General features: G+C 41.9%; 1 protein-coding gene across 6 annotated transcripts in view; it reads left to right on the top strand.

Annotated features, from left to right (window-relative positions):
* LOC122543814 (rho-related BTB domain-containing protein 1) overlaps positions 1-20,707 on the top strand; it is a 374,953-nt gene that overhangs the window by 248,759 nt on the left and 105,487 nt on the right. For 4 of the 6 annotated variants that reach the window (XR_015758733.1, XM_087992360.1, XM_087992348.1 and 1 more), the window contains exons 4-5: positions 633-818; positions 3,668-4,650. Coding sequence is in view for 5 of the 6 variants with exons in the window: in XM_087992360.1 (XP_087848486.1) it covers positions 633-818; positions 3,668-4,650 (1,169 nt within the window). In the remaining variant the exon portion in view is untranslated. The remainder of the gene's footprint in view (positions 1-632; positions 819-3,667; positions 4,651-20,707) is intronic. The other 2 variants (XM_087992374.1, XM_087992354.1) reach the window with 2 other exon arrangements.

Below are 20,707 nucleotides of genomic sequence, written 5' to 3'. Positions count from 1 at the left end.
GGTGTGAGTGAGAGTGTGGGCGGTGATTGTCCCGGTGTGAGTGAGAGTGTGGGCGGTGATTGTCCCGGTGTGAGTGAGAGTGTGGGCAGTGATTGTCCCGGTGTGAGTGTGAGTGTGGGCAGTGATTGTCCCGGTGTGAGTGTGGGCGGTGATTGTCCCGGTGTGAGTGTGGGCGGTGATTGTCCCGGTGTGAGTGAGAGTGTGGGCGGTGATTATCCCGGTGTGAGTGTGTGTGTGGGCGGTGATTGTCCCTGTGTGTGAGTGTGGGCGGTGATTGTCCCGGTGTGAGTGTGAGTGTGGGCGGTGATTGTCCCGGTGTGAGTGTGGGCGGTGATTATCCCGGTGTGAGTGTGTGTGTGTGTGTGGGCGGTGATTGTCCCGGTGTGTGTGTGAGTGTGGGCGGTGATTGTCCCGGTGTGAGTGAGTGTGTGGGCGGTGATTGTCCCGGTGTGAGTGTGGGCGGTGATTGTCCCGGTGTGAGTGTGGGCGGTGATTGTCCCGGTGTGAGTGTGGGCGGTGATTATCCCGGTGTGAGTGTGTGTGTGAGTGTGGGCGGTGATTGTCCCGGTGTGAGTGTGTGTGTGAGTGTGAGTGTGTCTGCAGTAACCCGTTTGTGTCTGTTCTGTCCCCAGGTCTGATGTTGTGGTTCTGTGTTTCTCCCTCGCAAACCCACTCTCCCTTCGTCATGTGAAGACCATGTGGTACCCTGAGATCCGCCATTTCTGTCCCCGCACACCCATTGTCCTGGTTGGCTGCCAGCTGGACCTGCGATTTACTGACCTCGATGCAGTGAACAGAGCTCGGAGGCCTCTGGTCAAGTGAGTCTTTGCAAATTTGTTCTTGGAATGACCATAGCACCATAAGATGTAGGAGCAGAATTAGGCCATTCAGCCCATCAAGTCAGCTGCACCATTCAATCATGGCTGATAGGTTTCCCAATCGCATTCTCCTGTTTTCTCCCCATACTCTTTGATCCCCTTACTCATCAGGAACCTCTCTATGTTTACCTTAAGTACACTCAATGACGTGGCCTTCACAGCCCTCTGTGACAATGAGTCCCACAGATTCCCCCACAATCAAGGGCAGGTCATGCCTCACAAATCTCATTGAGCTTTTTGAGAAGGTGACCAAGCATGTGGATGAGGGTAGGGCAGTTGACGTGGTGTATATGGACTTCAGTAAAGTCTTTGATAAGGTTCCACATAGTAGGTTGTTGGAGAAAATGCAGAGGCATGGGATTGAGGGTGATTTAGCAGTTTGGATTAGAAACTGGCTTTCTGAAAGAAGGCAGCGAGTGGTGATTGGACTCCAGGCTGAATATTTTCCATCAGTTACTATTGGTGTGCCACAAGGGTCTGTTTTGGGACCACTGCTGTTTGTCATTTCTTTAAATGACTTGGACGCAGGCATCGGTGGGTGGATTAGTAAATTTGCAGACGACGCTAAAGTCGGTGGAGTCGTGGTCAGTGTGGAAGAATGTTACAGGTTGCAGGGGGACTTGGATAAACTGCAGATTTGGGCTGAGAGGTGGCAAATGGAGTTCAATGGAGATAAATGTGAGGTGACGCGCTTTGGGAAGAATAACAGGAAGGCAGAGTACTGGGTCGATGGAAAGATTCTTGGTAGTGTGGATGGGCAGAGGGATCTTGGAGTCCATGTACATAGATCCCTGAAATTGGCCCTTCAGGGAAGGAATCTGCCATCCTTCCCCAGCCGGGTCTACATGTGACTCCAGACCCACAGCAATGTGGTTGACTCTTAACCGTCCTCTCGGCAATTAGAGATGGGTAATAAATGCTGCCCTAACCAGTGATGCCCTCATCTGGTGAATGAATAACAAAAGAAATGAATAATATTAAGAGTTAAACCAAAGTCATATGTCTCTGCCTCATCTTAATCTCATCAAAAATTCCAATGCGGATTCCCCTGATTCTCAAATTGCTGAGAACAGATTCCAGTCTCTCTTAAAAGTACAGTACACAACTATACCTTCATAATAACTCCCCCCTTCAGAAAAAAGAGGCATCACAATGAAAATATGGCTTCAATTGTTTTCTGATCTTTAACTACATTACCATAACATACAGATAACTTTCATCTCAGTTCGCCTTAACTTCTCCCCATATATATATATAAAACATTGGATAAATACAAATCTTATTGAAACTCTATCAATTAAATCCACACAGACAGTTTCCTGAAGCAGGAATTGAACCCGGGTCTCTAGCGCTGTGAGGTAGCAGAGCTAACCACTGCGTCACTGTGCTGCCCATAATATTGATTTCAAATGGTTGAATGTTTCCTGGCGTCGTTCTGTCCACCAAAGCCTTGTGTTAGAACACAGAGCATAGTGCAGAACAGGCCCTTCGGCCCTCAACGTTGCACTGACCTGTGAACTATTCGAAGCTTATTCCCCTACACCAACCCATCACCATCCGTGGGCTTATCCTGTAATGTGGCTGAGCTAATTGCATTGTCAGGCAGGGCATTTCACACCCTTACCACTCTCTGAGTAAATAACCGCCTCAGGACCCTCCAACCCCAGGGCATCAATGTGGACTTCACCAGTTTCTTCATTTCCCCTTCCCCCACCTCAGCCCAGTTCCAACCTTCCAGCTCAGCACCGTCCCCATGATCTGTCCTACCTGCCTATCTCCCTTCCCACCTATCCACTCCATCCTCCTCCCTGACCTATCACCTCCATCCCCATCCCCACCCTCACTCACCTGTTGTACTCTTTGCTACCTTCTCCCCACCCCCAACCCCCCCATTTATCTCTCCACCCTGGAGGCTTCCTGCCTCTATTCCTGATGAAGGGCTTTTGCCCGAAACGTTGATTTTCCTGCTCCTCGGATGCTGCCTGAACTGCTGTGCTTTTCCAGCACCACTCTAATCCAGAATCTGGTTTCCAGTATCTGCAGTCGTTTTTTGACCCATTCAAGAGAGCATTGGATGGGTATTTGAATAGAAACATTGGGCAGTGTTACAGGGATAAAAACAAGAGATTGGCACAAAGAGGGCCAGACCTGATATCACGGGCAAAATGGCCATCTTCTGCACTCTGATAATTCTGTGATTCAGTGAAATGGTTTAATTATAAACAATTCATAAAGTTGTCAAGATATCCACTCTCTTATTAAACATGCATCCTTTCCTCCATCTCTATTGCAAGATTTCTACCATTTTTAATATGTCCATTTCTCAGCCACCTTTAGAGTGATTCTTGCAGGTTCACAGGAATTTCCTGTCAGCCATGCCAACATCCCATCAAAGAATAAATTGAAACAATGGCAGAAGGAGTCAGCTGTTCAGCCCAGCCCCACCAAGCCTCCTCCACCATTCAGTCAGCTCATGAGTGCTGAGATTGTGGTGATTACACCACATTCCTGTCTAACTGCCATCAGCCCGGGCTCCCTCATTGATCAAAACCCAAATTCATTCAATGACATTGCCCACTGTTCACAGTGGGAGACAATTCCAAAGATTAAATCCCCTCAGCTCTGACAAAAATGGGAAACTCCTTCAGAACAGTTGAGTGGGAGATCCTGCAGAATGGGTCTGTCTGCCTTTACTGGATGGTTACACACTATAGCTATTGAATGTTTAAGTAGCTCGTGAGATTGATGTCTCATTCTTGTTGGGATTAAGTGCTAATTTATCGCTTTAGACCCATCAAACCCACAGATATTCTCCCACCAGAGGATGGCCAGCAGATTGCACAGGAGCTTGGTATTCCTTACTATGAGACCAGTGTTGTTGCGCAGTTTGGGATCAAAGACGTCTTTGACAATTCAATCCGGGCAGCACTCATTGCAAGACGCCATCTGCATTTCTGGAAGTCACACCTTAAGAAAGTACAAAAGCCTCTGCTTCAGGCTCCTTTCCTCCCTCCAAAGCCCCCTCCAGTTGTTATCAGAGTTCCAGATACCCTTTTATTGGGCGGCGAAACACCAGCAACTCTCTTCTCAACTCCCATTTCTCCTGATGTCACCTTCATTGTTCATGATGGGCAGCAGGTCTTCGCTCACAAAGTGTACTTGGCCACTTCCTGTTCCAAGTTCTATGACCTGTTCAGTATAGACTTAATGCAAAAGCCTTGCATGGATGGAGAGAAAGAGGCAGATGATACAGGAAAGAGAACACCCAGAAAAGAGCAGGCAGGTAACACCAAGAACCTCAGAGTGGATGACAGTATTTTTGTAAAGAACCCACCAGTATCACTGAGAACTTCAAATAGCAATGAGACTGTGAACCTGACGGACCATCAGAGAATGAGCCAAGTGGCCTTAAAGCATGGAAAGCAGCTCAGCAAGTGGGCAAGGGGCTTTCTGACCATTCATTTGGATTACATAGAAGATCCGGTGACTGGAAGAGATCGATATATGACTGTTGTAACCATGGACTTCCTGATCCAGAAAAAGCCGTTCCAGACTGTACTTGAATATCTGTACACAGGCTATTTGAATGAGAACCAAGTGGATCTGATAGAGGTTGCTGTCATTGCTGAGATCTTGGAAGTATTTGACTTGAGGATGATGGTTGCTAATGTACTGAATAAGGAGAGTTTTATGAACCAGGAAATCACGAAAGCCTTCCACGTGCGACGTGCCAACAGGATCAAAGAGTTCCTTTTAAAGGGGACCTTTTCAGGTATGACTGGGGCCATGGGAAGTATTTGTGATGTGGAAATGCTGTCCATTACTGTAAACAAACCAGGGACAAGTAACACAAAAAAAAAATGCTGGAAAATCTCAGCAGGTCTGGCAGAATCTGGAAGGAGAGAAAAGAGCTGACGTTTCAAGTATAACTGACCCTTTGTCAAAGTTCTTTTCTCTCCTTCCAGATGCTGCCAAACCTGCTGAGATTTTCCAGCATTTTCTCTTTCGGTTTCGGATTCCAGCATCCGCAGTAATTTTGCTTTTATCCAGGGACAAGTGACGATTCAGCAGTACCAGCATAGACAACTTTTGGTCTCAGGTTAAAATGAGACAGAACAAGAGAATTTTTAATAAAATGTATTCTTTCATGGGTTCTGAAGGTTGCTGGTGATGCCAGGTGATACTTACAGATGTTGTTATCGGTGTGTTACAGGTGATACTTACAGATGTTGTTATCGGTGTGGTACAGGTGATATTTACAGATGTTGATATCGGTGTGGTACAGGTGATATTTACAGATGTTGATATCGGTGTGGTACAGGTGATATTTACAGATGTTGTTATCGGTGTGGTACAGGTGATATTTACAGATGTTGTTATCGGTGTGGTACAGGTGATATTTACAGATGTTGGTATCGGTGTGGTACAGGTGATATTTACAGATGTTGTTATCGGTGCGGTACAGGTGATATTTACAGATGTTGTTATCGGTGTGGTACAGGTGATATTTACAGATGTTGGTATCGATGTGGTACAGGTGATATTTACAGATGTTGTTATCGGTGTGGTACAGGTGATATTTACAGATGTTATCGGTGTGGTACAGGTGATATTTACAGATGTTATTATCGGTGTGGTACAGGTGATATTTACAGATGTTGTTATCGGTGTGGTACAGGTGATATTTACTGATGTTGTTATCGGTGTGGGACAGGTGATATTTACAGATGTTGGTATCGGTGTGGTACAGGTGATATTTACAGATGTTATCGGTGTGGTACAGGTGATATTTACAGATGTTGTTATCGGTGTGGTACAGGTGATATTTACAGATGTTGTTATCGGTGTGGGACAGGTGATATTTACAGATGTTGTTATCGGTGTGGTACAGGTGATATTTACAGATGTTGTTATCGGTGTGGGACAGGTGATATTTACAGATGTTGTTATCGGTGTGGGACAGGTGATATTTACAGATGTTGTTATCGGTGTGGTACAGGTGATATTTACAGATGTTGTTATCGGTGTGGTACAGGTGATATTTACAGATGTTGTTATCGGTGTGGGACAGGTGATATTTACAGATGTTGTTATCGGTGTGGTACAGGTGATATTTACAGATGTTGTTATCGGTGTGGGACAGGTGATATTTACAGATGTTGTTATCGGTGTGGTACAGGTGATATTTACAGATGTTGGTATCGGTGTGGGACAGGTGATATTTACAGATGTTGTTATCGGTGTGGGACAGGTGATATTTACAGATGTTGTTATCGGTGTGGTACAGGTGATATTTACAGATGTTGGTATCGGTGTGGTACAGGTGATATTTACAGATGTTGTTATCGGTGTGGGACAGGTGATATTTACAGATGTTGTTATCGGTGTGGGACAGGTGATATTTACAGATGTTGATATCGGTGTGGTACAGGTGATATTTACAGATGTTGGTATCGGTGTGGTACAGGTGATATTTACAGATGTTGTTATCGGTGTGGTACAGGTGATATTTACAGATGTTGGTATCGGTGTGGTACAGGTGATATTTACAGATGTTGTTATCGGTGTGGTACAGGTGATATTTACAGATGTTGGTATCGGTGTGGGACAGGTGATATTTACAGATGTTGATATCGGTGTGGTACAGGTGATATTTACAGATGTTGTTATCGGTGTGCTACAGGTGATACTTACAGATGTTGGTATCGGTGTGGGACAGGTGATATTTACAGATGTTGATATCGGTGTGGTACAGGTGATATTTACAGATGTTGTTATCGGTGTGGTACAGGTGATACTTACAGATGTTGTTATCGGTGTGGTACAGGTGATACTTACAGATGTTGGTATCGGTGTGGGACAGGTGATATTTACAGATGTTGATATCGGTGTGGTACAGGTGATATTTACAGATGTTGTTATCGGTGTGGTACAGGTGATACATCCAGATGTTGATATCGGTGTGGTACAGGTGATACTTACAGATATTGTTATCGGTGTGGTACAGGTGATATTTACAGATGTTGATATCGGTGTGGTACAGGTGATATTTACAGATGTTGTTATCGGTGTGGTACAGGTGATACTTACAGATGTTGGTATCGGTGTGGGACAGGTGATATTTACAGATGTTGATATCGGTGTGGTACAGGTGATATTTACAGATGTTGTTATCGGTGTGGTACAGGTGATATTTACAGATGTTGTTATCGGTGTGGGACAGGTGATATTTACAGATGTTGATATCGGTGTGGTACAGGTGATATTTACAGATGTTGATATCGGTGTGGTACAGGTGATATTTACAGATGTTGGTATCGGTGTGGTACAGGTGATATTTACAGATGTTGTTATCGGTGTGGTACAGGTGATATTTACAGATGTTGTTATCGGTGTGGTACAGGTGATATTTACAGATGTTGTTATCGGTGTGGTACAGGTGATATTTACAGATGTTGTTATCGGTGTGGTACAGGTGATATTTACAGATGTTGATATCAGTGTGGTACAGGTGATATTTACAGATGTTGTTATCGGTGTGGTACAGGTGATATTTACAGATGTTGGTATCGGTGTGGTACAGGTGATATTTACAGATGTTGGTATCAGTGTGGTACAGGTGATATTTACAGATGTTGGTATCAGTGTGGTACAGGTGATATTTACAGATGTTGTTATCGGTGTGGTACAGGTGATATTTACAGATGTTGTTATCGGTGTGGTACAGGTGATATTTACAGATGTTGATATCGGTGTGGTACAGGTGATACTTACAGATGTTGGTATCGGTGTGGTACAGGTGATATTTACAGATGTTGGTATCGGTGTGGGACAGGTGATATTTACAGATGTTGGTATCGGTGTGGTACAGGTGATATTTACAGATGTTGGTATCGGTGTGGTACAGGTGATATTTACAGATGTTGTTATCGGTGTGGTACAGGTGATATTTACAGATGTTGTTATCGGTGTGGTACAGGTGATACATCCAGATGTTGATATCGGTGTGGTACAGGTGATACTTACAGATATTGTTATCGGTGTGGTACAGGTGATATTTACAGATGTTGATATCGGTGTGGTACAGGTGATACATCCAGATGTTGATATCGGTGTGGTACAGGTGATACTTACAGATATTGTTATCGGTGTGGTACAGGTGATATTTACAGATGTTGATATCGGTGTGGTACAGGTGATATTTACAGATGTTGTTATCGGTGTGGTACAGGTGATACTTAGAGATGTTGATATCGGTGTGGTACAGGTGATATTTACAGATGTTGATATCGGTGTGGTACAGGTGATATTTACAGATGTTGATATCGGTGTGGTACAGGTGATATTTACAGATGTTGGTATCGGTGTGGTACAGGTGATATTTACAGATGTTGGTATCGGTGTGGTACAGGTGATACTTACAGATGTTGTTATCGGTGTGGTACAGGTGATATTTACAGATGTTGGTATCAGTGTGGTACAGGTGATATTTACAGATGTTGGTATCAGTGTGGTACAGGTGATATTTACAGATGTTGATATCGGTGTGGTACAGGTGATATTTACAGATGTTGATATCGGTGTGGTACAGGTGATATTTACAGATGTTGTTATCGGTGTGGTACAGGTGATATTTACAGATGTTGGTATCGGTGTGGTACAGGTGATATTTACAGATGTTGTTATCGGTGTGGTACAGGTGATATTTACAGATGTTGGTATCGGTGTGGGACAGGTGATATTTACAGATGTTGATATCGGTGTGGTACAGGTGATATTTACAGATGTTGTTATCGGTGTGCTACAGGTGATACTTACAGATGTTGGTATCGGTGTGGGACAGGTGATATTTACAGATGTTGATATCGGTGTGGTACAGGTGATATTTACAGATGTTGTTATCGGTGTGGTACAGGTGATACTTACAGATGTTGTTATCGGTGTGGTACAGGTGATACTTACAGATGTTGGTATCGGTGTGGGACAGGTGATATTTACAGATGTTGATATCGGTGTGGTACAGGTGATATTTACAGATGTTGTTATCGGTGTGGTACAGGTGATACATCCAGATGTTGATATCGGTGTGGTACAGGTGATACTTACAGATATTGTTATCGGTGTGGTACAGGTGATATTTACAGATGTTGATATCGGTGTGGTACAGGTGATATTTACAGATGTTGTTATCGGTGTGGTACAGGTGATACTTACAGATGTTGGTATCGGTGTGGGACAGGTGATATTTACAGATGTTGATATCGGTGTGGTACAGGTGATATTTACAGATGTTGTTATCGGTGTGGTACAGGTGATATTTACAGATGTTGTTATCGGTGTGGGACAGGTGATATTTACAGATGTTGATATCGGTGTGGTACAGGTGATATTTACAGATGTTGATATCGGTGTGGTACAGGTGATATTTACAGATGTTGGTATCGGTGTGGTACAGGTGATATTTACAGATGTTGTTATCGGTGTGGTACAGGTGATATTTACAGATGTTGTTATCGGTGTGGTACAGGTGATATTTACAGATGTTGTTATCGGTGTGGTACAGGTGATATTTACAGATGTTGTTATCGGTGTGGTACAGGTGATATTTACAGATGTTGATATCAGTGTGGTACAGGTGATATTTACAGATGTTGTTATCGGTGTGGTACAGGTGATATTTACAGATGTTGGTATCGGTGTGGTACAGGTGATATTTACAGATGTTGGTATCAGTGTGGTACAGGTGATATTTACAGATGTTGGTATCAGTGTGGTACAGGTGATATTTACAGATGTTGTTATCGGTGTGGTACAGGTGATATTTACAGATGTTGTTATCGGTGTGGTACAGGTGATATTTACAGATGTTGATATCGGTGTGGTACAGGTGATACTTACAGATGTTGGTATCGGTGTGGTACAGGTGATATTTACAGATGTTGGTATCGGTGTGGGACAGGTGATATTTACAGATGTTGGTATCGGTGTGGTACAGGTGATATTTACAGATGTTGGTATCGGTGTGGTACAGGTGATATTTACAGATGTTGGTATCGGTGTGGTACAGGTGATATTTACAGATGTTGTTATCGGTGTGGTACAGGTGATATTTACAGATGTTGTTATCGGTGTGGTACAGGTGATACATCCAGATGTTGATATCGGTGTGGTACAGGTGATACTTACAGATATTGTTATCGGTGTGGTACAGGTGATATTTACAGATGTTGATATCGGTGTGGTACAGGTGATACATCCAGATGTTGATATCGGTGTGGTACAGGTGATACTTACAGATATTGTTATCGGTGTGGTACAGGTGATATTTACAGATGTTGATATCGGTGTGGTACAGGTGATATTTACAGATGTTGTTATCGGTGTGGTACAGGTGATACTTAGAGATGTTGATATCGGTGTGGTACAGGTGATATTTACAGATGTTGATATCGGTGTGGTACAGGTGATATTTACAGATGTTGATATCGGTGTGGTACAGGTGATATTTACAGATGTTGGTATCGGTGTGGTACAGGTGATATTTACAGATGTTGGTATCGGTGTGGTACAGGTGATACTTACAGATGTTGTTATCGGTGTGGTACAGGTGATATTTACAGATGTTGGTATCAGTGTGGTACAGGTGATATTTACAGATGTTGGTATCAGTGTGGTACAGGTGATATTTACAGATGTTGATATCGGTGTGGTACAGGTGATATTTACAGATGTTGATATCGGTGTGGTACAGGTGATATTTACAGATGTTGTTATCGGTGTGGTACAGGTGATATTTACAGATGTTGGTATCGGTGTGTTACAGGTGATATTTACAGATGTTGTTATCGGTGTGGGACAGGTGATATTTACAGATGTTGATATCAGTGTGGTACAGGTGATATTTACAGATGTTGATATCAGTGTGGTACAGGTGATATTTACAGATGTTGATATCGGTGTGGTACAGGTGATATTTACAGATGTTGGTATCGGTGTGTTACAGGTGATATTTACAGATGTTGTTATCGGTGTGGGACAGGTGATATTTACAGATGTTGGTATCAGTGTGGTACAGGTGATATTTACAGATGTTGTTATCGGTGTGGGACAGGTGATATTTACAGATGTTGATATCGGTGTGGGACAGGTGATATTTACAGATGTTGTTATCGGTGTGGGACAGGTGATATTTACAGATGTTGTTATCGGTGTGATACAGGTGATATTTACAGATGTTGTTATCGGTGTGGTACAGGTGATATTTACAGATGTTGTTATCGGTGTGGGACAGGTGATATTTACAGATGTTGGTATCGGTGTGGTACAGGTGATATTTACAGATGTTGTTATCGGTGTGGTACAGGTGATATTTACAGATGTTGTTATCGGTGTGGTACAGGTGATATTTACAGATGTTGTTATCGGTGTGGGACAGGTGATATTTACAGATGTTGTTATCGGTGTGGTACAGGTGATATTTACAGATGTTGTTATCGGTGTGGGACAGGTGATATTTACAGATGTTGTTATCGGTGTGATACAGGTGATATTTACAGATGTTGTTATCGGTGTGGTACAGGTGATATTTACAGATGTTGTTATCGGTGTGGGACAGGTGATATTTACAGATGTTGTTATCGGTGTGGGACAGGTGATATTTACAGATGTTGATATCGGTGTGGGACAGGTGATATTTACAGATGTTGTTATCAGTGTGGTACAGGTGATATTTACAGATGTTGATATCAGTGTGGTACAGGTGATATTTACAGATGTTGTTATCGGTGTGGTACAGGTGATATTTACAGATGTTGGTATCGGTGTGTTACAGGTGATATTTACAGATGTTGTTATCGGTGTGGTACAGGTGATATTTACAGATGTTGTTATCGGTGTGGTACAGGTGATATTTACAGATGTTGGTATCGGTGTGGTACAGGTGATATTTACAGATGTTGGTATCGGTGTGGTACAGTTGATATTTGCAGATGTTGATATCGGTGTGGGACAGGTGATATTTACAGATGTTGTTATCGGTGTGGTACAGGTGATATTTACAGATGTTGTTATCGGTGTGGTACAGGTGATATTTACAGATGTTGTTATCGGTGTGTTACAGGTGATACTTACAGATGTTGGTATCGGTGTGGTACAGTTGATATTTACAGATGTTGATATCGGTGTGGGACAGGTGATATTTACAGATGTTGTTATCGGTGTGGTACAGGTGATATTTACAGATGTTGTTATCGGTGTGGTACAGGTGATATTTACAGATGTTGGTATCGGTGTGGTACAGGTGATATTTACAGATGTTGCTATGGGTGTGGTACAGGTGATATTTACAGATGTTGGTATCGGTGTGGTACAGGTGATATTTACAGATGTTGTTATCGGTGTGGGACAGGTGATATTTACAGATGTTGTTATCGGTGTGGGACAGTTGATATTTACAGATGTTGTTATCGGTGTGGTACAGGTGATATTTACAGGTGTTGTTATCGGTGTGGGACAGGTGATATTTACAGATGTTGTTATCGGTGTGGTACAGGTGATATTTACAGATGTTGGTATCAGTGTGGTACAGGTGATATTTACAGATGTTGTTATCGGTGTGGTACAGGTGATACTTACAGATGTTGGTATCGGTGTGGGACAGGTGATATTTACAGATGTTGATATCGGTGTGGTACAGGTGATATTTACAGATGTTGTTATCGGTGTGGTACAGGTGATACTTACAGATGTTGGTATCGGTGTGGGACAGGTGATATTTACAGATGTTGATATCGGTGTGGTACAGGTGATATTTACAGATGTTGTTATCGGTGTGGTACAGGTGATACTTACAGATGTTGTTATCGGTGTGGTACAGGTGATACTTACAGATGTTGGTATCGGTGTGGGACAGGTGATATTTACAGATGTTGATATCGGTGTGGTACAGGTGATATTTACAGATGTTGTTATCGGTGTGGTACAGGTGATACTTACAGATGTTGATATCGGTGTGGTACAGGTGATATTTACAGATGTTGATATCGGTGTGGTACAGGTGATATTTACAGATGTTGATATCGGTGTGGTACAGGTGATATTTACAGATGTTATCGGTGTGGTACAGGTGATATTTACAGATGTTGTTATCGGTGTGGTACAGGTGATATTTACAGATGTTGGTATCGGTGTGGTACAGGTGATATTTACAGATGTTGGTATCGGTGTGGTACAGGTGATATTTACAGATGTTGGTATCGGTGTGGTACAGGTGATATTTACAGATGTTGGTATCGGTGTGGTACAGGTGATATTTACAGATGTTGTTATCGGTGTGGTACAGGTGATACTTACAGATGTTGTTATCGGTGTGGTACAGGTGATATTTACAGATGTTGGTATCAGTGTGGTACAGGTGATATTTACAGATGTTGGTATCAGTGTGGTACAGGTGATATTTACAGATGTTGTTATCGGTGTGGGACAGGTGATATTTACAGATGTTGATATGAGTGTGGTACAGGTGATATTTACAGATGTTGATATCGGTGAGGTACAGGTGATATTTACAGATGTTGGTATCAGTGTGGTACAGGTGATATTTACAGATGTTGGTATCGGTGTGGTACAGGTGATATTTACAGATGTTGTTATCGGTGTGGGACAGGTGATATTTACAGATGTTGTTATCGGTGTGGTACAGGTGATATTTACAGATGTTGTTATCGGTGTGGGACAGGTGATATTTACAGATGTTGATATCGGTGCGGGACAGGTGATATTTACAGATGTTGATATCGGTGCGGTACAGGTGATATTTACAGATGTTGATATCGGTGTGGGACAGGTGATATTTACAGATGTTGGTATCGGTGTGGTACAGGTGATATTTACAGATGTTGATATCGGTGTGGGACAGGTGATATTTACAGATGTTGATATCGGTGTGGTACAGGTGATATTTACAGATGTTGGTATCGGTGTGGTACAGGTGATATTTACAGATGTTGTTATCGGTGTGGTACAGGTGATATTTACAGATGTTGTTATCGGTGTGGTACAGGTGATATTTACAGATGTTGTTATCGGTGTGTTACAGGTGATACTTACAGATGTTGGTATCGGTGTGGTACAGGTGATATTTACAGATGTTGTTATCGGTGTGGGACAGGTGATATTTACAGATGTTGTTATCGGTGTGGTACAGGTGATATTTACAGATGTTGTTATCGGTGTGATACAGGTGATACTTACAGATGTTGGTATCGGTGTGGTACAGGTGATATTTACAGATGTTGGTATCGGTGTGATACAGGTGATATTTACAGATGTTGTTATCGGTGTGTTACAGGTGATACTTACAGATGTTGGTATCGGTGTGGTACAGGTGATATTTACAGATGTTGATATCGGTGTGGGACAGGTGATATTTACAGATGTTGTTATCGGTGTGGTACAGGTGATATTTACAGATGTTGTTATCGGTGTGGTACAGGTGATATTTACAGATGTTGGTATCGGTGTGGTACAGGGGATATTTACAGATGTTGTTATCGGTGCGGTACAGGTGATATTTACAGATGTTGGTATCAGTGTGGAACAGGTGATACTTACAGATGTTGTTATCGGTGTGGTACAGGTGATATTTACAGATGTTGTTATCGTTGTGGGACAGGTGATACTTACAGATGTTGGTATCGGTGTGTTACAGGTGATACTTACAGATGTTGGTATCGGTGTGGTACAGGTGATATTTGCAGATGTTGGTATCGGTGTGGTACAGGTGATATTTACAGATGTTGGTATCGGTGTGGTACAGGTGATATTTACAGATGTTGGTATCGGTGTGATACAGGTGATATTTACAGATGTTGTTATCGGTGTGTTACAGGTGATACTTACAGATGTTGTTATCGGTGTGTTACAGGTGATATTTACAGATGTTGGTATCGGTGTGATACAGGTGATATTTACAGATGTTGGTATCGGTGTGGTACAGGTGATATTTACAGATGTTGGTATCGGTGTGTTACAGGTGATATTTACAGATGTTGGTATCGGTGTGGTACAGGTGATATTTACAGATGTTGTTATCGGTGTGGGACAGGTGATATTTACAGATGTTGGTATCAGTGTGGAACAGGTGATACTTACAGATGTTGTTATCGGTGTGGGACAGGTGATATTTACAGATGTTGGTATCGGTGTGGTACAGGTGATATTTACAGATGTTGTTATCGGTGTGGTACAGGTGATATTTACAGATGTTGGTATCGGTGTGGGACAGGTAATATTTACAGATGTTGTTATCGGTGTGTTACAGGTGATACTTACAGATGTTGTTATCGGTGTGTTACAGGTGATATTTACAGATGTTGGTATCGGTGTGATACAGGTGATATTTACAGATGTTGTTATCGGTGTGTTACAGGTGATACTTACAGATGTTGTTATCGGTGTGTTACAGGTGATATTTACAGATGTTGGTATCGGTGTGATACAGGTGATATTTACAGATGTTGGTATCGGTGTGATACAGGTGATATTTACAGATGTTGTTATCGGTGTGTTACAGGTGATACTTACAGATGTTGGTATCGGTGTGGTACAGGTGATATTTACAGATGTTGGTATCGGTGTGGTACAGGTGATATTTACAGAGGTTGTTATCGGTGCGGTACAGGTGATATTTACAGATGTTGGTATCAGTGTGGAACAGGTGATACTTACAGATGTTGTTATCGGTGTGGTACAGGTGATATTTACAGATGTTGTTATCGTTGTGGGACAGGTGATACTTACAGATGTTGGTATCGGTGTGGTACAGGTGATATTTACAGATGTTGTTATCGGTGCGGTACAGGTGATATTTACAGATGTTGGTATCAGTGTGGAACAGGTGATACTTACAGATGTTGTTATCGGTGTGGTACAGGTGATATTTACAGATGTTGGTATCGGTGTGGTACAGGTGATATTTACAGATGTTGTTATCGGTGTGGTACAGGTGATATTTACAGATGTTGATATCGGTGTGGTACAGGTGATATTTACAGATGTTGTTATCGTTGTGGGACAGGTGATACTTACAGATGTTGGTATCGGTGTGGTACAGGTGATATTTACAGATGTTGTTATCTGTGTGGTACAGGTGATATTTACAGATGTTGTTATCGGTGTGGTACAGGTGATATTTACAGATGTTGGTATCGGTGTGGTACAGGTGATATTTACAGATGTTGTTATCGGTGTGGGACAGGTGATATTTACAGATGTTGTTATCGGTGTGGTACAGGTGATATTTACAGATGTTGTTATCGGTGTGGTACAGGTGATATTTACAGATGTTGATATCAGTGTGGTACAGGTGATATTTACAGATGTTGTTATCGGTGTGTTACAGGTGATACTTACAGATGTTGGTATCGGTGTGGGACAGGTGATATTTACAGATGTTGTTATCGGTGTGGTACAGGTGATATTTACAGATGTTGGTATCGGTGTGGTACAGGTGATATTTACAGATGTTGTTATCGGTGTGGTACAGGTGATATTTACAGATGTTGTTATCGATGTGTTACAGGTGATACTTACAGATGTTGGTATCGGTGTGGTACAGGTGATATTTACAGATGTTGTTATCGGTGTGGTACAGGTGATATTTACAGATGTTGTTATCGATGTGTTACAGGTGATACTTACAGATGTTGGTATCGGTGTGGTACAGTTGATATTTACAGATGTTGATATCGGTGTGGGACAGGTGATATTTACAGATGTTGTTATCGGTGTGGTACAGGTGATATTTACAGATGTTGTTATCGGTGTGGTACAGGTGATATTTACCGATGTTGGTATCGGTGTGGTACAGGTGATATTTACTGATGTTGTTATCGGTGTGGTACAGGTGATATTTACAGATGTTATCGGTGTGGTACAGGTGATATTTACTGATGTTGGTATCGGTGTGGAACAGGTGATATTTACAGATGTTGATATCGGTGTGGGACAGGTGATATTTACAGATGTTGTTATCGGTGTGGTACAGGTGATATTTACAGATGTTATCGGTGTGGTACAGGTGATATTTACAGATGTTGGTATCGGTGTGGTACAGGGGATATTTACAGATGTTGTTATCGGTGCGGTACAGGTGATATTTACAGATGTTGGTATCAGTGTGGAACAGGTGATACTTACAGATGTTGTTATCGGTGTGGTACAGGTGATATTTACAGATGTTGTTATCGTTGTGGGACAGGTGATACTTACAGATGTTGGTATCGGTGTGTTACAGGTGATACTTACAGATGTTGGTATCGGTGTGGTACAGGTGATATTTACAGATGTTGGTATCGGTGTGGTACAGGTGATATTTACAGATGTTGGTATCGGTGTGGTACAGGTGATATTTACAGATGTTGGTATCGGTGTGATACAGGTGATATTTACAGATGTTGTTATCGGTGTGTTACAGGTGATACTTACAGATGTTGTTATCGGTGTGGTACAGGTGATATTTACAGATGTTGGTATCGGTGTGGTACAGGTGATATTTACAGATGTTGGTATCGGTGTGATACAGGTGATATTTACAGATGTTGGTATCGGTGTGGTACAGGTGATATTTACAGATGTTATCGGTGTGTTACAGGTGATATTTACAGATGTTGGTATCGGTGTGGTACAGGTGATATTTACAGATGTTGTTATCGGTGTGGGACAGGTGATATTTACAGATGTTGGTATCAGTGTCGAACAGGTGATACTTACAGATGTTGTTATCGGTGTGGGACAGGTGATATTTACAGATGTTGGTATCGGTGTGGTACAGGTGATATTTACAGATGTTGTTATCGGTGTGGTACAGGTGATATTTACAGATGTTGGTATCGGTGTGGGACAGGTAATATTTACAGATGTTGTTATCGGTGTGTTACAGGTGATACTTACAGATGTTGTTATCGGTGTGTTACAGGTGATATTTACAGATGTTGGTATCGGTGTGATACAGGTGATATTTACAGATGTTGTTATCGGTGTGTTACAGGTGATACTTACAGATGTTGTTATCGGTGTGTTACAGGTGATATTTACAGATGTTGGTATCGGTGTGATACAGGTGATATTTACAGATGTTGTTATCGGTGTGTTACAGGTGATACTTACAGATGTTGGTATCGGTGTGGTACAGGTGATATTTACAGATGTTGGTATCGGTGTGGTACAGGTGATATTTACAGATGTTGTTATCGGTGCGGTACAGGTGATACTTACAGATGTTGTTATCGGTGCGGTACAGGTGATATTTACAGATGTTGTTATCGTTGTGGGACAGGTGATACTTACAGATGTTGGTATCGGTGTGGTACAGGTGATATTTACAGATGTTGTTATCGGTGTGGTACAGGTGATATTTACAGATGTTGTTATCGGTGTGGTACAGGTGATATTTACAGATGTTGGTATCGGTGTGGTACAGGTGATATTTACAGATGTTGTTATCGGTGTGGTACAGGTGATATTTACAGATGTTGTTATCGGTGTGGTACAGGTGATATTTACAGATGTTGGTATCGGTTTGGGACAGGTGATATTTACAGATGTTGTTATCGGTGTGTTACAGGTGATATTTACAGATGTTGATATCGGTGTGGTACAGGTGATATTTACAGATGTTGTTATCGGTGTGGTACAGGTGATATTTACAGATGTTGATATCGGTGTGGTACAGGTGATATTTACAGATGTTGTTATCGTTGTGGGACAGGTGATACTTACAGATGTTGGTATCGGTGTGGTACAGGTGATATTTACCGATGTTGGTATCGGTGTGGTACAGGTGATATTTACAGATGTTGTTATCGGTGTGGGACAGGTGATATTTACAGATGTTGTTATCGTTGTGGGACAGGTGATACTTACAGATGTTGGTATCGGTGTGGTACAGGTGATATTTACCGATGTTGGTATCGGTGTGGTACAGGTGATATTTACAGATGTTGTTATCGGTGTGGGACAGGTGATATTTACAGATGTTGTTATCGGTGTGGTACAGGTGATATTTACAGATGTTGTTATCGGTGTGGGACAGGTGATATTTACAGATGTTGGTATCAGTGTGGTACAGGTGATATTTACAGATGTTGTTATCGGTGTGGGACAGGTGATATTTACAGATGTAGTTATCGGTGTGGTACAGGTGATATTTACAGATGTTGGTATCGGTGTGGGACAGGTGATATTTACAGATGTTGGTATCGGTGTGGTACAAGTGATATTTACAGATGTTGGTATCGGTGTGGGACAGGTGATATTTACAGATGTTGTTATCGGTGTGTTACAGGTGATATTTACAGATGTTGTTATCGGTGTGGTACAGGTGATATTTACAGATGTTATCGGTGTGGTACAGGTGATATTTACAGATGTTGTTATCGGTGTGGTACAGGTGATATTTACAGATGTTGATATCGGTGTGGAACAGGTGATACTTACAGATGTTGTTATCGGTGTGGTACAGGTGATATTTACAGATGTTGATATCGGTGTGGAACAGGTGATACTTACAGATGTTGTTATCGGTGTGGTACAGGTGATATTTACAGATGTTGGTATCGGTGTGGTACAGGTGATATTTACAGATGTTGTTATCGGTGTGGTACAGGTGATATTTACAGATGTTGTTATCGGTGTGGTACAGGTGATATTTACAGATGTTGTTATCGGTGTGGTACAGGTGATATTTACAGATGTTGTTATCGGTGTGTTACAGGTGATATTTACAGATGTTGGTATCAGTGTGGAACAGGTGATACTTACAGATGTTGTTATCGGTGTGTTACAGGTGATATTTACAGATATTTTTATCGGTGTGGTACAGGTGATATTTACAGATGTTGTTATCGGTGTGTTACAGGTGATACTTACAGATGTTGTTATCGGTGTGTTACAGGTGATATTTACAGATGTTGTTATCGGTGTGTTACAGGTGATATTTACAGATGTTGATATCGGTGTGGTACAGGTGATATTTACAGATGTTATCGGTGTGGTACAGGTGATATTTACAGATGTTGGTATCGGTGTTGTACAGGTGATACTTACAGATGTTGGTATCGGTGTGGTACAGGTGATATTTACAGATGTTATCGGTGTGGTACAGGTGATATTTACAGATGTTGGTATCGGTGTGGTACAGGTGATACTTACAGATGTTGGTATCGGTGTGGTACAGGTGATATTTACAGATGTTATCGGTGTGGTACAGGTGATATTTACAGATGTTGTTATCGGTGTGGTACAGGTGATATTTACAGATGTTGGTATCGGTGTGGTACAGGTGATATTTACAGATGTTGTTATCGGTGTGTTACAGGTGATACTTACAGATGTTGTTATCGGTGTGTTACAGGTGATATTTACAGATGTTGGTATCGGTGTGGTACAGGTGATATTTACAGATGTTGTTATCGGTGCGGTACAGGTGATATTTACAGATGTTGGTATCAGTGTGGAACAGGTGATACTTACAGATGTTGGTATCGGTGTGGGACAGGTGATTTTTACAGATGTTGGTATCGGTGTGGTACAGGTGATATTTACAGATGTTGTTATCGGTGTGGTACAGGTGATATTTACAGATGTTGGTATCGGTGTGGTACAGGTGATATTTACAGATGTTGTTATCGGTGTGGTACAGGTGATATTTACAGATGTTGATATCGGTTTGGTACAGGTGATATTTACAGATGTTGTTATCGGTGCGGTACAGGTGATATTTACAGATGTTGGTATCAGTGTGGAACAGGTGATACTTACAGATGTTGTTA

This window comes from Chiloscyllium plagiosum, unplaced genomic scaffold (assembly GCF_037043375.1).
Source record: "Chiloscyllium plagiosum isolate Xiang-an unplaced genomic scaffold, Cpla_swu_hap1 HiC_scaffold_1, whole genome shotgun sequence".
Lineage (NCBI taxonomy): Eukaryota > Metazoa > Chordata > Chondrichthyes > Orectolobiformes > Hemiscylliidae > Chiloscyllium > Chiloscyllium plagiosum.
The sequence above is the reverse complement of the archived record's forward strand: the minus strand, read 5'-3'. Positions and strand labels throughout refer to the sequence as shown.